The sequence below is a fragment of the Fundulus heteroclitus genome, chromosome 16 (assembly GCF_011125445.2).
Source record: "Fundulus heteroclitus isolate FHET01 chromosome 16, MU-UCD_Fhet_4.1, whole genome shotgun sequence".
In the NCBI taxonomy this organism is placed as follows: domain Eukaryota; kingdom Metazoa; phylum Chordata; class Actinopteri; order Cyprinodontiformes; family Fundulidae; genus Fundulus; species Fundulus heteroclitus.
This window is the reverse complement of record NC_046376.1, coordinates 20,472,019-20,489,103: the sequence shown is the minus strand read 5'-3', so window position 1 is coordinate 20,489,103 and position 17,085 is coordinate 20,472,019. Positions and strand designations below refer to the sequence as shown.

Sequence of the window (17,085 nt, the reverse complement as noted above, 5' to 3'; positions counted from 1 at the left end):
TGCTTCAGCGTAGAGAAATGAAAAGTCTACGAGGCTACGTGCAAGTAGGTTTCATTTACCTTATGGCACAGTAGATTTTAGACAGCGACAGAATTGTCTGCATATAGACATTCGTACAGAGGGATTTAATGTGATTAAATAACCCAAAGTACTGCATAATTGTAAAAAGAAAAAAAAGTTATTCCTGGTTTACAACAGTTGTTTTGCAAATATGAAATGTGGGATCCGTTTTATTACTCTGCCACCTAAAGAAATGTAAAAAAACAAAAAAAAAACAAGTGCAACCTATTGCATTTAGATATGACCTTATTAGTAAATGATGCCAACCGGTGCATAATTTAAGAAGGGCAAAGAACACAGTGGACAGGTCAGGGATGAAATTGCGTAGAAGCTTAAAAGAGGTTAAGGATATTAATCTGTCAACATGGCAACTGACAGCCTTGCGCTTGATAAATCAGGCCTTTATGGAAAAATGGAAGGGCCTCTGGTCAGATGGGCCCAAACCTAAACCTTTTGGCCAACATGGTAAACACCTGATCTCAGAGATTCCAAATAAGGAGCACTAAATTGTGTGGGCAAAAAAAATAAACGGCACCCCCCACTCTACCAAGCCCCAAGCCGTCCAGGATGAGGCGTCACTGCCTGTACCTGCACGCCATTGGATAATGGAGACCAAACCAATTAGATAATCTGCTTTTGGTTTTCCTCATAAGCTGACATTCTCTCCAAGAAACAATTAAAATGATTAAAATGTTTTTAATTGATTATATTTAAATTCTTTGTATTCTTCCAGTACCAAGGCATTGTTTTTATTTATTTTTTATTTTATTTTAGAACTGCAAGAAGAGTGTGACATCTATTTGCTTCCAAATCAACTTTTCTAATGTCACAAAGAAGTCGGCGGCAGATTAGGATTGTGTCCTCTAGGCGCGTGTACAGGTCTTCACATACCTTCAGCCAAAAGCCAAGTGGACATACCAGAGAAAAAATATTTTCCTCTTTACTGTTTTGTTTTGTTAGTTTTTTTATTTAGATTTCGTTTGCTAAGCTGAGTACTATTTTTGAAATGTATGAATGGCCTTTGCAGAATTGCAGCTGGATTTTATCGTTTTTTAACTAAAACCCCTGCGAATGAGCTGGAAGGCAGCGCTCCCCATATTTACAACCAGTGGAAGGCTCTCCTTTCCGTTCACGTCCAAACAAAGAAAGTGAGACAGTGCAGCGCTGAAACAACGGTTGTTCACGAACAGGCCTCATCCAGTGTGGTCCAGATAACCATCTCATACTGTACCACCTCAGGGGGGAGTGTTCTGCTCCACAGATATTCCTTTTATAAACATTTAAGAGCTCCGTCTGCCTAACAAAGGGTGCTGCAGACTGCCGACAACAAAAGACAGCAGGACAGGTCAGGAATAAAGACAAGCAAACTGACTTGTGAATCACAAGTCAGTAGATATTTCACGCCAATTAAAGAAGAGACGAGCAGTCGTCTGTCCCTCGGCAGATGCTTAATCACAGCTCACGCACAGAAATACATATTTGCATGCATCAGCACTTAAATAAATACACCACAGGCTGAAGGTAATGAATCAACTTGGGATGACAAGTCAAAATGTAGCAGCTTGCTTGTATGAGGAGCGCTGGAACGCCGACGCGCTCAGAGAAACGCAGACAGGGGCACAGGGCGAGATGGAGAAAGGTGATATCCGGAATAGCCTGTTCATGGGGCCACCCAGCGCCAGGAGTGTCTGCACCTTCTCATTCAAACACACGCACAGCTCACAGACTGCAAACAATCCCGTTTCTAACCGAATTTGCCCTCTTACATCCGCGCCCGAGGGGCTACGCTACAGCACTTCCAGAAATGGTTTAACGCAGCGAGGACCCGTTAATCTTTAGCTTTCTTTGAACCCCCTATTTATTTATTTATTTTAAACCCAGATAAACGGTCTCTATTTATTAACTCCATTGATCCGCACTCGTCGGCTGAACTGCGCGTCAGGAAACAGGTTTTGGATACGGACGAACGGCAGATGATTTATGCTGCTGAAAATCCATAGTGGGTCTTTGTTCTGTGTGACCCACAGGGACCCTTTAAGTCCTGTCAGTGTGATTACTCTGGTGGGAGGTCAAAAGACAAATGGGAGGCAGCTTATGAAACACTGTTTAGACTGACGACTGGGGGAGATGAGAGCAAATTTATGAGCAGAGAAGATGACTTCATGGGTTACATCTTAACTTTAGGTGCATCTGCGATTTGTTACCCAATCGCTGTTTAGGTTAGGATATTTAAAAGAGAAATGTCTTCTGTAGTGGCATAACAGCATGGCACATACTGAAAATTATATAGTGTCTTAAACCTTGTTTGGATTTTCTCCCATCACGATCACAAACTTCCTGAGGATTTCATGTGGTGCGACACAAACTAATGTTTATGCGATTACAAAACACACTGTGTGGCAGGGAAGCACCAAACCCCGCAGCGAAACACAGCGGTGGCAGCATCATGGTGTGGGGATACTTCGTTGGGAGGGTGGTTAGAGTCCTAAAATGAAAAGAAAAACTTGAGACTGTGTGGAGGATCAACGTCCAGAAGGACAATGACTTTAAACATGAAGCCAGAACCTCACGGTTTAGATCAACGCTGGTTGAATTCAGTGGCAAGACTTAAAATCGTCGTTCACAGCCAATAGGATATTATTTAGAAACAAAGACATTGCATTTTAGCTTTAAAATTAAACATTTTATCACCTACTCCTTATTTAGATATTTTAACAAGTGAATAATTTTACATTATTGGCGTGGGGGAACGGGCAGTGGCGCCTCATCCTGGACGGCTTGGTGGAGTGAGAGGTGCCAAAGCACAGCATATCTAAAGCATAAAAATGCAGTGCCTTGCAAATGTTTTCATACGCTAACGTTTCCACATTTTGCCACATCCCAGCCACCTCTTACAAGTTTTCTCCCAGGACCACCACAGCGTGAGGCTGCCATGGCCATGTTTCACGTTTGGATGTTCTGTTTAGGGTGTTACGTTTTTAGCCACTCAGCATTTTCGCAGGTGGATCCAAGAAGTTACATTTTTGGTAAACACGGTTGCCGTCTTTCTTACATGGCTTGTGTCTCTTCTTATCGCTGCTCCATAAAAACAACATTTGTGGAGAGGATGCTCCTGACATATTCTCTAACCTGAGCTGTGGATTTCTGCAGAGTTACCATAAGCCTTTCGGATGCTTCTCTGCATCGTTGCTCTCCTTGTCCGGGCTGTCAGTCAGGATGTACAGAGAAGTCTTAGTGCATTTGCAGTTGTCTCCCGTTACAACCCAAAACTTATGTGTATTTTATGAGAATGTTAAGTGACTCATCAAAGTAGTATGGAGGGATGCATTTACATTTAACCCTCTTTACCCGAAATAAAACGCAGTGCAAGCAATTGCCTGCATAAGCCAGTCGATTAGTAGATAATGTGTATCTGTATAATTTCTACTCAGTTCAAATACAGGATGGTTTCAGCCTTACTGCATAATTTTTCGATGTTATGACTAACTTTGGACGTTAAAGGGTCCTGGTCATGTACCATGACTTCATGAATTTATTTGCCAGTAGCTTATTCTGGTTGCATACAAAGGATTAAATTATTGCGTCCTGTTGGCTTTTTTTACACTTTGTTTTCGCTCTATTCATTAGTAAACAAAGTGCTTTTCTATATATTTCCAACATGACATGATATTGCGATGTGTGCACAAGGAGTAAACAAGGAGAAGCAATGGAGCTGAGTGAGTCAGCGAAAATCGGTTAGGTAACGAAGGAGATTAAGTAACCATAACCCTGTCTTGGATCACGGCGAGCTGTCACTTTACTGCGACGCACTGCAGGACGGTCTGCAGTAGCTGCATCAACTGTCGCCATCTTGTTTTCTGATAGTTCTGTGGTACTGCCAGCAGATGGAGCACAACGATGTTTATACCTGCTGATCGCATCCAATGCCAGTTCTCTTCAGGCTCAAAAAGCACAGAGTAAACACCATCAGGAAGAGGCCCTGCCGTATATTGTTTTATTTGAAGATGAATATATGTTTTTGTTTGAGCTTTCTATATAGTCGTAGGCGTCTTTAAGGTGACCAAATAAACACATAATGTTGTTCTTCTGCTGTTTTTTTTCCTGCCCTGTTATAATTTCTAACAAAGATTATCTTATTTTAATTCTAAAATGGCAAGCCTTACATTCATGAGTTGGAGGTAAAACGAGAATAAGAAGCAGAAGCAGTTGACGTTAAGGAAGCTGAGATCCTGCACCTCATGGCCCCCAGAGCCTGTGAGGGCTTGTTTGTACAGTGTGAGAATAAAATGTAAACATGTCACTTTTCATTAAGGCCTTAATCCTCTATCCAGGCCAAAAAAAATCTGATGTTTCTATGCGCTCCTTTTTTAAACAGTATGTATTTAGCAATGTGGTTTTTCCGCAGCTGATCCACCAATAACAGACAAACTAATGAAAATAGTGAGAGGAGACAGATTAGGACACAAGGGAACTATGACTGGAAGACATCCCAGTCATATATATACAGTAACAGCAACCATAAGGGATGCAAAATAAATGTTTCAAATGAAAAGAAAATCCAAAAAGGGAGAAGATGGTGAGAGTTCAAGGATGCTTTTCTTGCAATTACTCACATTTTTAAAATCCTCCTCTACCTCCTTTATTTTGTGGTCTGCCCACACGCCCTGCCCTCATTTACTCATCCATTTCCTGCCTATGCCTCTGTCTCTCTCTCTCTCTTTCTCTCTTTCGCACATCTCCCTCCTGGGAGGCTGGGTCTCCTGACCCCGTGTGAAAGTCGGCAACGCGCATTCCACGCCAGTCCACTGCGCTCTGGGAAAGTCGGGATGCCACGAGCTTACAGGCAGTACTGAACTGCTACTGGGCACAGACGTAGGTGGAAAAAACAGTGGGTGTGCACAGCAGGGCCACGAGATTTAAAGCAGGAAACTGTGATGAGTCTCGTACAGAAAATAGTCTCCCTCTTTAATGATAAGAGCAGCTGATTCGTGATAAGCACCAGCTAAAACATGTCTGCTGAGACGTAAAATGTCTTCTCTCTTTGCGCCCACTTTTATCTCTATCTTCAATTCCCAACAGTCCACAGCATTTTTTCCCCCGTATTTTTCCCCTTTTAGCATGTACACAGTCTCAGATTGGTGAGTCATGCAATTTTCCCTTTTTCTGCAGAGTCAAACTGACCTTTGAGGGATGCCTGCATCTAAATAGTTAAGCCAACCAACTGGTAAAATACAATGCCAAAAAGTTTTAAAGTGCTCCTTCTCCTTAAACCTTCCTGAGTATTGTTGCATAACAGCCATTGCATTCAATGGATTTTATTGGCATTTTAACTTATAGAGCAACACAAAGCAGGGTACACATTAGTTGTGCCAGTAGTTCAGCCAAGTTGGAAGGAAAGCATCTTTGGACATAAAGTGTTAACACAGATTCTCAATTAGATTTAGGTTTGGATTTTGAAACCCTTCCGTACTAGTTCTGGCTGTATTTCTATTCTTATTATTCTGCAGCAAAGGGAATCTCCACCCCAGTCGTAAGTGTTTTCCAGCCTCTAACAGGTTTTCTTTCAGGATGGCCCTGTAATTAGCTTTATCCATCCTCCCATCAACCCTGACTAGCTTTCCCTGCCCATACAGGAGGAAGGTGTTGTCATCCCAAGAGGGCTCCACAATATATTGCAAATATATCGTCATCACAATAGCAGTAATATCGCAAATAAGGCTAAATTTTATGAACTTGTATTTAACATGCTTATGTAATACTGAACCAGTTGGACAGAGTCTCCTGACAGCAGATGCTCACACTGGACACAAATGACCTTACCCCATAATGCTAAATGTCACAGATTGTAGGAAGCACAGATAAGAAAGAGAGGAAAAACGTACCTGTACCTAAATATATTGCTTTACCATGTCTGTGTCTGTACATCCTGAAAAGGTGTTGCCACAATTGACAAAGAGCCACCGTAGCTTGATTTTATTGTGTGTGAGGTTGCCTCCCGTCTCTCAGGGTGGCTTACTCAGATTTTTGTTTTTTCATTGCGTGTCACTTTCAGTGACATCCTGGGTGTTGGTCATCAAGGAAATTGGCTTTCCTTGCTACACAGTCAGTCTGACAGAGCGTGCACGCCTTAGTCATTATGCCGTCATGCAAACTGTTCAATCGTGATGTCTGCACTGGAGCCAACAATAAATACAAGTCAGAATCCGGATCAGACTTTTATGGCGACATGTCGATGGCCCGGACTTGACCTGTGGTCGTAAATTGTGGGAGTGAAAAAGCTGTCTGAGTCTTTCAGAAGGAAGCTTGTAGCAACTAATGAGTCTGGTATGGGATTAACAGAGGTTTTAAAACTTTTCATAGACCATTTCACTGTACAGGAAATAGTCTGCAGGTTTTATACAAAAGTATGCACCTGTACAATCAGAAAAGGAATGCACAATTTAAAGTTTTATGGTAGGTGTGAAAGGAGGAAACCTTTGGTCAGTAAAAACAGACACGAAGGTCAGATTAATGTTTGTACATTTCAGTGTAAGACTGAATTATTTGGACAGAGGAAATGTTTGGCATAAACCAAAGACAGCATTAAAAACACTTTATACTAGCTATGAAGCAAGGTTTATTAAGATGTTTAAGAAAAATTTTAGATTATCTATAAATTTTTTTAAAAAAATCATTAAATACAGCTGGAGTCTAACCGGACCCTTCAACATGACCCAAAACATACGAGTAAATCAACCAAGGACAGGCTGAGAATGAAGAAATGAAAAGTCAAAGCCCGGATCCTGATTTTGATTTAGTGGAGTAACTTAAAATTGGCTGTGCTTACAAAAAAAGCAACAACCACCTTTAAAACATCTCACAGTGGAAAGTGAGGAGTGGGGGCAAACTTTCCTCACACTGATGTCAGAGACCTGTGGATGGCAACAAGAAGGATCTCACTGAAGTAATTTCAGCCAAAGGCAGTAACTCCAGATGTTTGTTTAACCAGTAAAACAGGGTTAATTTATGGCAGTTTTTTGTAATTTAATCTATTTTCCTTAAAAAAGACAAATTGATAAAAAGATTACATGCTGAGAAGTAAACATTTATTTTGAAAAATCAGAATTTTTAGTGCGGTGACTGTATTATCATAGCGGTATCATTGATAATATTGCACAGCACTGTGTGAGCCGCAGCATTCCCACTGTCCCACTGCTACAGATGCCCGCTCCTGACATCGCTAAAGGTCATAGAGGATGTCGAAAACAATTACATCACAGTCCAATTTTCTAACATCATAAGTATTTACGTATATATATATATATATATATATATATATATATATATATATATATATATATATATATATATATATATATATATATATAATTTTTTTTTTTTTTTTTTTTTTATATATATTTTCCAAAGGTAAACACACTGCGGTTCCCACAGATTTCAGCCAGAGTTAACCATATCAGACTAAACGTCTGGAGAATATTTAGATTTTATTATCAATTATATTTCAGTTCAGACAATAATCACTGTTACACATGTGGCTCGTTGGGAAAAGCAATTGCTCACCCATGGTCCAGTGACATGGAGGTTGATGGTAGGCATGGCGATAAGAGTGAAAAGATGAATGAAAGAGATGTAGAACAAAGGGAGAGTGCTGTGTAGAAAGGGTACAGGTGAAGAAAGAGAATGAGATACAGTAAAACAGGGATAAAGGCTGACACATACATATACTGTAATCAAAGCAATGATTAGAAGACATCCTGATGAACACAGACATTAAAGGTGAGTACCACCTGATGCGAAGTTTGAAATTAAGAGAGGAAGAGTGAACAGCGGCAGGGTTTCCCATCATCGAACCTCCAGACCGAATTCTCCTGGCCTGACCCTGGTGAAAGCTATATAAGTATGGAGTTAATCAAAAGTGTGTTAGGATGACAGGCAGGGGGCCCTCCAAGACGCCATGCCAGGGGCCCCTTTTCCACAAAGCCAGCAGTGTGAGGGGGGGCTGTTCTTTGCGCAGGAATTGTGGTTGAGGGCTGGGGCAGGTAATCTGTCTGCTGGTGGCAATAAACCAAAATCAGTTCTGATGTCAGCAGAGCCCTCGTCAAGGCTTCGGCTTGATGACATGAACATCAGCCCTTGTTCCCACCTCGTGACTCGTACATATATTTCAGGTCCTGCATGTCAGCACTTACAGTTTAGAGGAAATGTGACAACACGTGGAAATAAGGCAACGCACTGGGCTGACATGAGAGATCCTACCTCTGTGATAATGAAGAAGTCGTCTCCAGGCTCTCCCTGCACCACGATCTTCTCCCCATCCTCGAACTGGACGGGCTCCAGAGCATCAGCCACCGTCAGGCGCTCCCACTTATCCAAAGACTCTGTGAATGAAAGACAATAAACTGTAAGGTAAAGAAGTGGATGCACAATAACTCAAATTCAGTGTATGTTTCATGTTCACAGAGGCTGTCCCATGGTTCTCCGGGGAGGTGGTGGGAATAAATCCAGTTCCAAGATAATCCGGTTATTCATCAGGAACCCTTACGATTCAGATTCTGTGACCAGTCCCTCATTTCATGGAGGCCCGGGGAGCTTAAACACCTTAAAATTAAGCCCTAAATCTGTTCTGCTTACGGTGGCTTGTGGTGACAGAGATATGGTTTATCCCCAGAAAGTATCTATCACTCAGCAAAAAGCTGCAGTATTAGAGATAGCCCGCTGAATGCAGCGCCTTGCAAAACTATTCAAACCCTACTAAAATCCATTTGTGGCGCACTTCACTAACCAGGCAGGGAGAAAGCAAGGAAAAAAAGGACTTAATATGGACCACTACATACAGAGCGTTAAAGGGCGGTATAATATTGGCAAATGTAATATGGCGCATCACAGTTGAACATGGTGATCGTCCTCGATGAGCTTTCCGTTTAGTTACTAAAGTTTATAACAGCTGAGGGCAGTGCGGATCCAGCCGAGCTGGGCTGAAATAAATATTACAAGAAAGCAGAACTTTGAGGCATAGGATACCAAACCAAATATTGCAACCAAGTAGTCCTTCATGGTTGCAATATTAGACATAATGAGGTGGCGGTGATTAATCCCATTTAATTTATTACGCATCAATAAAATTGAGCAGCAGTATAAAAAGTAACATCATCTTACTTTCAGTTAGCAAATATGTAACACTAGCGCTGGACGTTATAGAAAAAAAAAAACCTTTTGGTAAAAAAAGAAATCATATTGATCGATATCAATAATTATCAAAAAATTCAACACATATGTTTTTTACGTGCAGCCCTGGCCATTTTATGTTGTTGCTTAATGATCTTTTTTTAAAAGAAAAACAAACAAACACTGAATTCAAACTCAACCCTTTATTCAACCAACATTTTACCAAACTGCAAGTTCTTAAAAAAAAACATGTGCTCCCTGAACTTTTTAAAGGGGCGGAGCTTGGTGACGAAACGTTCCTGGGTCTGCGTTTGTGATTGGTTGGGAGGATGTAATGACTGTAGTTTTAACCTACATGATTGGCTAGAATACAAAAGAAAGGAAAACTGTTCTTCTATTTTACTTTTTATTGACCCTTTTTTTCTATTGCACCACAAATCCATTGATCAATATATGTTGTTTTTTGGATATTGTCCGGCCCTATCTAATCCTATGTGATGGTCTATCACATTAAAATCTCAACAACACACATCAAACTTTGTGGTTATAACAAAATGTACCATGGTTCAATGAATAAATAAATAAATACTTTTGGGAGAGAATGTATATACAGGTTCAACCTGAAGCAACCGATGATAAAATGAGGCTAATTGAATATAATTTCAGGTCTGTTCTGTTGCTTTTACATCCTGTATTTTAATTATCAAATGGTGGCTCATTATAATTCAATATTTCCTAAACATTACGTAATAAAGCAGGATTTCAGGCTTAATGGATCAAGCCAGAAATAGAAATCCTCTAAAGCATGTCATAGTATCTTCTTTCAGTTTTTGGGAGATGTTTCAGATGCAGCCAGTGGGTCTTTCCAACTATCAAGCCACAGAGTGGTTAGCCCGAGATATTCCTAGAAGCTATTGGTTATTTCACAGAAACCGAAACGGATAGTTTCACATCTCTCTTGGAAAAGAAATGCTTCAACCAAAAGAGGCTAAAGCCACGCAAAATGTGATGTCTAAGGAAGAAGGATCGCCCACTAATAACGGCGTATCTCCACACAGATGTTTGACCAGATGATCTCATCCCTCTTTCACACTTCAGCAGATCAATGTGGGCTAATCTTCCCCAGTCCTATCCATCTGCATGTGGAATGTGAACCTATCCGCAGCGAAAACCGCTCCTCATCCCCAGCTTTGTCTAGATGAGAACATGATTCACTGTTTTTATTGAACTACACTGCAAAAAGGGAACTAAAAGTAGGTAAAATATTCTTAAAATTTGTATATTTTTCCTTGATTTGAGCAGCTAAATAAGACTATTTGCCAATGGAATAAGAATTTCTACCCCTAAGATAAGATAATTAGACATCCTGCACTTGATATAAGATGATGGAGATGAATTGTTCTTATTTTAAGTGCAAAAATCTTATTCTATTGGCAAATAGTCTGATTTGTCAGCTCAAATCAATGAAAAATACACTATTTTCAAGAGGATTCTACCTACTTTTAGTTCCCTTTTTGCAGTGTAAGACGTGAGCTGGAGGCGTAAAGCTGCGGCGGGATCTCTTTGTCTGGAAGCATTGTCTCCATGATGTGCTCTCTAACTGATCCTGTTGCGTCTGTTTATCTGTGTGCATAACCGTGTATGCGTTTAGGATTAACTGAGATAGGCCTGGCAGTTTTGGAGGTGTCCAGTGTCCTCTCCGGTGGGGCCACGCTGTCTGCCGGGCCCAGATGGATGTCTTCTGTCTGGCTGCAGCCTAAAAGGCAGCGGGTCCTGTAGAGAGGTGATCCTTAACGGCAAGGCAAGTAACACGATACAGAGATGTCTTGACTAAAGGAGCTACATTTTACGCTTCACGGAGCCTGCACCCACTTGGATCGCCTACGCTGTAAACATCCAGGGAACTCACCTCTGGGATGTTGAAGCCTGCTTAAGTGCGAGTGTGACAAACATTCGTTATTTCTCACTTCACACCAAAACATCAAGGGCTCGCACCCAATTTCGTGGCTATCTCTGAAATCAAAGACAAACACAAACACTCCCGCCCCCCACCCCCCTGCACCTCCTGCATTTTGACGGAGGCCGAGCAGCGAGGCAAAGCGGCGGAAAGGGGGACTGAAGAGCGGCGTTTCACTTCAACGAGGGAGGCGGGCTCTTGAATTCAAGCCTCGACAAAGCCGTCAAAAAGGGCGGAGAATGAAGAGAGAGCCGACTTCAGGGAGACAATCTCCCAGGTCCTGAATTGAGTGTATGTGTTTACTCACCCAGCTAATAACTCTGTACAGGGGGCACAGCCTTGCTCCATACACCGCGCACACACGATCAAGTGGAAAGGGATGAGACGTCACTTCCAATTGCAACTCAATTCCAAAGTCTGAATGAATCTCATTTGCCTCCCCTTTAAATCCAGTGGCCTGTGTAGGCTGGGTGTTATCCAAATTCCAGCAGGAAAGAGCGGCTTATCCTAACCCCCTATACTTTAATTGTCCACACGGAGACATTACAGAGCGTGGCGGGCTTAAGGGTGAACAGTGTGAGTAGATTAAGACTGTAAACACAGACCTTACTCAGCTATAGGCCCCGTGTGACAGCGTATGCCTGTGTTTATGCGGGCTAATCTATAATATACGTTAATTTAACCGCCAGGGCTGCATTCTGAGCCTTTTAAAATCAACTTATGCCACAGGTTATTATTACGTGCGCCAAAAGCACCCGTTCTACAGCTGATTTGTTAAGGAAGAAACAATAAACAGGTACTCTAATGGTACATTTTACCCAGCCTTTGTCCCATAAAAACCCACAAGCCTCAATGTATTTCATGGGATAGACCAGAATTCCTCATAGTTTGCAAATAAAAATCTGGAAAGTGTCTCCTGTTTGCTCCTTAAGATGTTTTTTGGTTCAATACAATCCAACTTTATTTGTACAGCGCTTTAAAACAAAACAGTTGATCAAAGTGTTGTACACAAATATAAAATAAAAAAGTAAGGCATAAAAGTAAAGAAATAAAGGACTAAACAAACAGACTAAAACTCCTCGCACTTCAAACTTAAAGCGAATGTGAAATGTGAATAATTTCTGAATGTTACCGGCTGATAAATGCACTTACCAAGGATGGAGACCTTGCTAAGGAACTCTTCGTACATCTTTCTCTTTCTCAGAGTACTGCCCTGCAAGACAAACGCGTAACAAATTAGCTGATTGATACAGGCCAAAAATCAACTGGTAGCACAGTCATTTCAAATATTAATTTAATTATGAGGATCGTAAACAACTTGATTAAAGCAATTCTAGGCTGCTCATTTCAAATAATTATTTGATCATTGTGCTAAAATGCTGCAGTCTTTCACGGAGTGGCGCGGTTTGAAAAGGAACATCCTGATTTATTTTTGCAATGCCTTCATTATTCCCGTCTCCCTCTTTTATTACTGAGGGATTAGCAAAAGTAAGAGTCAGCGCAACATGAAATGAGTTAATATTTGAATGATTACTACTTTTCTGCATCTTGCGAGAAGATCTGCGCTGGCTATCAATCATAGAGTGAGAAAAGTTCAGTGCCCATGAAAAAACAAACTACAATGCAACGCTATTTAAGATTAATGTATCTAAGTTCATGGGGTCATGCTTAGGGAGGTTTGTATGAGATATGGGGTAAAGTTTATTGCTTATGTGTGTCTGTGTGTGTGGCCTGCCCCACCCACCGGGCAGGGGACTTTCCCCTCCCTGGCTATGCCGTGAAAATCAGGTGCTTCCTGACAAAACCAGACCCAGAAGACCCCTTCCCTAACCGTGCTTCTTCTTCACTGCACAAACCCACTCAGGGTGAGCGGGAGCATAAAGAGAGCGAGAAAAGAAAAAATCCTGCGAGGACAGACGATGTTGTCCACCCTGTTTCTGCCTTTTGCATTTAGACGTGATATATGTATTGAGGCTTGGGGTGTCTTCAGCACAAGCGCTTGAGTCCCGCTGCTGCCTCTAATTTCATATAATTTCACATTTTGTCTTAAAAGGGGAGAAAATCTTCCCAAGTGAGTCAACGTCATGCTGAGGATCGTAAACAACTTGATTAAAGGAATTCTAGGCTGCTCTGCCTCCCTCCTGGATAAATGACTTGAGTGTGTGCAGGCAAGTCTGTTTTTAGTTCTGCCACTTATGTTTTGCTGCTATCTGAGCAGGGACAAAAAAAAATAATTCGCATTACGTGAACATATGTGGCATGCTCTACTCTTAAACATTCTCATGCACATTGAACGCCACACAGATTGGCACTCCAGCTTTTACAGCCTTTCTGCAAAGCTTAAAGAGTTGAAATGCTTGCTGTGCAAACATAAAACATATACAGTAGGTCTGATTTATGTGACTGCAGCAGGAACAGCAGGGTGGGCCCAAGTAATGTCAGTAATGTAGGATCTGCGTTTCCAAAAGTTACCAAATAAAAATATGACACTGCTGAATATCATACTTTCTCGCAGCCGTCTTTATTGGCATCTACCCTAATCCGTCCTGTCGACCTGGGAGGGCTTCAGCACACAACCGGGAGTAAAAATGTCCTACTTCTCTTCGACCTAATGTCTTCACCATTCATGTGGTTAAGGATGAACCAGCCCTTTTGTCTGTTTGCTGTCTTTGAGGTGGAATCATCAAAGGCTTGAGGTGTGGAGTGAAGCCAGACTTAAACCAACTGTATCTTAAGCCCCATCTCTATCACCTTCATCTCCGTCCAATGTGACACACCACCGCTCCCTCAACCTTCATCGCTCCTTGTTTCTTGGTGTAATTTGCCGTGGTTTCCTTTCGTCTAGTGTTCTGTTTGTTGACGGTGGTCTGTCAGTTTGATAATGGCTTTGGATGTAACTGTGTCTATTTAAATACCAAGATGACACAGCGATGTTGGTATTGTATGACTGATGGCAACACAATGGGGAGAGTGTGTGTACTACAAGGACTGGTATTACATTGTTTGCTAAACTCTTGAATAAGGAAAGTGGTGGGATGTGTGCGTGTTTTAGAATTGAATGGGCATCTTGGCTTTGCTCTTAATAACATGTTACACATATACTGTGTCATCAACATGCTTATGATTTAAATATTGTTTTTGATAAAACCAATAATGTTTTATCCACTTTATTTCTCTAGGCATAGAGCAGGGGTTCCCAAACATTTCAGCCTGCGATCCCTAGAAATTAAAGTGCCGGAGACTGGCAACCCCGTATTGGTGGGTGTTTTTTTTTTTTTTTTCATTATGGCAGGGGGCATCTTGTAAAGTTACGTCGAGATTCTTGTAAAATTATACTTTGGTATCGGTTTCACAAATGAGAACATACTAAACCTTTTTCGCACATCAGCAACAAATCACCTCAGGACCCTCAAGAGGTTTTCTCGCAACCGGCCAGTGGCTCCCGACTCCCACTTTGGGAACCCCCTGGCATAGAGTGTGGGTTTCCATCCATTATTTTAAACCTTAAAAGCCTTTAGCCTCCCCTCCCTCAATAATATAATACAGTATTTTACCAAATTATTACTTCTTTCTTTGTAACAATTTCTACACCATTGCTCTCTTTATTGAAATGTAAGTCAGCTTCATCATTATTTCCAAATCTACAGACCTATCATGGAGAGTTCTTTGGGGTTTTGTTCAAGGAGCTTGTTTTTCTTATACATTCTTCCATTAGGTCAGATAATTCAGCAGTTCAAAGATTTCCGACCTTTTTTTCTGACCATTACTATAATTTTAATTACTGCACAAGACAGCGCCATCTTTGCTATTAAATAGCTATCCTGTGATTTAGGCTTGTCAAAGAAGCCCTAATTCAGAAATATAGGTGCAAGTTTTGAGGAACCTTTGTCCCTAGAACACCAATTAAACCAATTAAGAGGAACTAGAACGTGGCTACAAGACCCTATGTCGCTCAAACACACAAATTCATCTAACCGCTGTTTTAGAGTCACGCCACTGTTAACCAGTCAGTTTTAAACTTCATTCTCTAACTTTGATTTTAACTTTAAATCTATTAAATGGACAGTCTTTAATGGCCCCTCCTACTCACTTCAGGACTTGAGGAGCTCGATGTAAACAGTCAACCCGAGGATCGTTGTTACTTTGAACATGAAATACTATATGTGGATCCCTTTAAAGAATTCAGGCGAAGACATTTTTATTTCAATAATGGTTTTGTTGGACTTGGGCTGTCATGAGAGTTTTCTGTTTTGTATTTCTGTTTTACGTATTGTATTTCATTGTAGTTAATTAGATTACTTTTCTGTGAAGAATTTTGTGACATTTGAAAAATGCTATTTCAATAAACTTTTTTATCATTAACGTAGATTTATTTTGAAAGCGGATCAATTCTGTTGAGCTCCCAATTAAATTTTCATTCATGAGATTTAGATAACATGATTTAGCCTTATTTCTAAACAATGTGAAAACGTGGCTGTAAAGTGAATGGTGAAAGACATCCATTAATGTACACATATGGTAGAAAGATGGCTGGTTGATAAAAAGGGCTAACCAAGTCTGACTTTCAATATCTTAATTAATGCTAAATCTAAACAGTAATTATGATCTAAAACAGCCCAATTGTTGAGATATTTTCTTTGCTAAATGAAGTCAAGTAGTGAACAACATTAAGCCATAAAATTTGTCCATGCAGGCCCAATTTTTGAAGGGAATGTAGTGCACTATCCTTTGTCCTGGAGTCAACAACACTTCTCTTTAATATTTTATTTCTACCAATTAAGACTTTCATCATTTTAGCATTTTATTTTGAAGCATGTTGCAAATATGCACTGCAGTGTTTCATCTTTCATGAACTTTGTTGTCGCTGCGATTTGATTTTTATTTATTTTGGTTTGCTTATGTTGTTTGAATTAGGATACTCATCTGCTTGCTGTTCAAATCCCAGACAGTGCTCCCCTCCGCAGGGAATACCGTAATGATAGAAAACAGATCAGTTTGTTAGCATAAGCTTTTTTGTTTGTAAACAAAATCCTATAATCACGTGATTGTATGTTTTATACAATCATTTGCTGAAGCCAGTTCTGTGTGAGACACTGAATTCCTCAGTCATTACATAATCAAGAAAGTGCGTTGTTTTACAAATATAAATAATCTTCGGCAGGTAAGGAATCAATTGTTTCATTGAAGGGGACAAATCATTTCTACAGATTACATTTTAGGGGATTCAGTTATGTTAATGGGACTAGGTTTATGTGTACTTTTCTAGTGTTGTTGATAATTAAAAATAGCTACAGCAATAGTCCTGTTTCCACGCACTCACAGATTACTGTGGAGAAAAGGGACTTTGAGTGGTTGTATGACTAGAGAAGCTCTATATAACTATTTATCTGATATTTGTATAGCATTTTTTAAAATTTCATATGTAAAACTAAATTTCATACACAAATGTGAAATAAAACATGGTCCCGCTAGGTCCCGCTAGGTTCCTTCAAAATTCCATTATTTCCTTTTATTAATAGCTTGTTTGAAGGAGCTATTAAAATTGGTACCTTAAGTCTGAAATGTGTTTTTTATTGATAGAAATGACATCGCAGTGATTAGAATAAAATGATGCATACCCTCAACTCATTAGGGGCCCCTTGTGTTACATTGTGTCTCAATGAACAGACTGTGATTTTTGTCCCAGCTGTGATTGCTAATTTTATTATCCAGCTTTGTTCAGCATCATCCATCAATCCATTTTCAGTATGCTCCTAATCGTATTCACGGTGCTAAGGAGGCTGGATCCTACCGAAGTAGTCAACAGGCTTCTCTTGCTAAATAACAGCTTAGGATGTGTTTACAGATAAATTAGCTTGAGACTAAAGCATAAAAAATATTTCACATAGACAAAGGTTTGCAAA

General features: G+C 40.4%; 1 protein-coding gene across 4 annotated transcripts in view; it reads right to left on the bottom strand.

Annotated features, from left to right (window-relative positions):
• Positions 1-8,316: 8,316 nt before the first annotated feature.
• prkar1b (protein kinase, cAMP-dependent, regulatory, type I, beta) overlaps positions 8,317-17,085 on the bottom strand; it is a gene marked incomplete at its 3' end in the record, with an annotated part of 74,299 nt that continues 65,530 nt past the window's right edge. For all 4 annotated transcript variants that reach the window (XM_036148421.1, XM_036148418.1, XM_036148419.1 and 1 more), the window contains 2 exon segments: positions 8,317-8,438; positions 12,335-12,395. In XM_036148421.1, coding sequence (XP_036004314.1) covers positions 8,317-8,438; positions 12,335-12,395 — 183 coding nt within the window.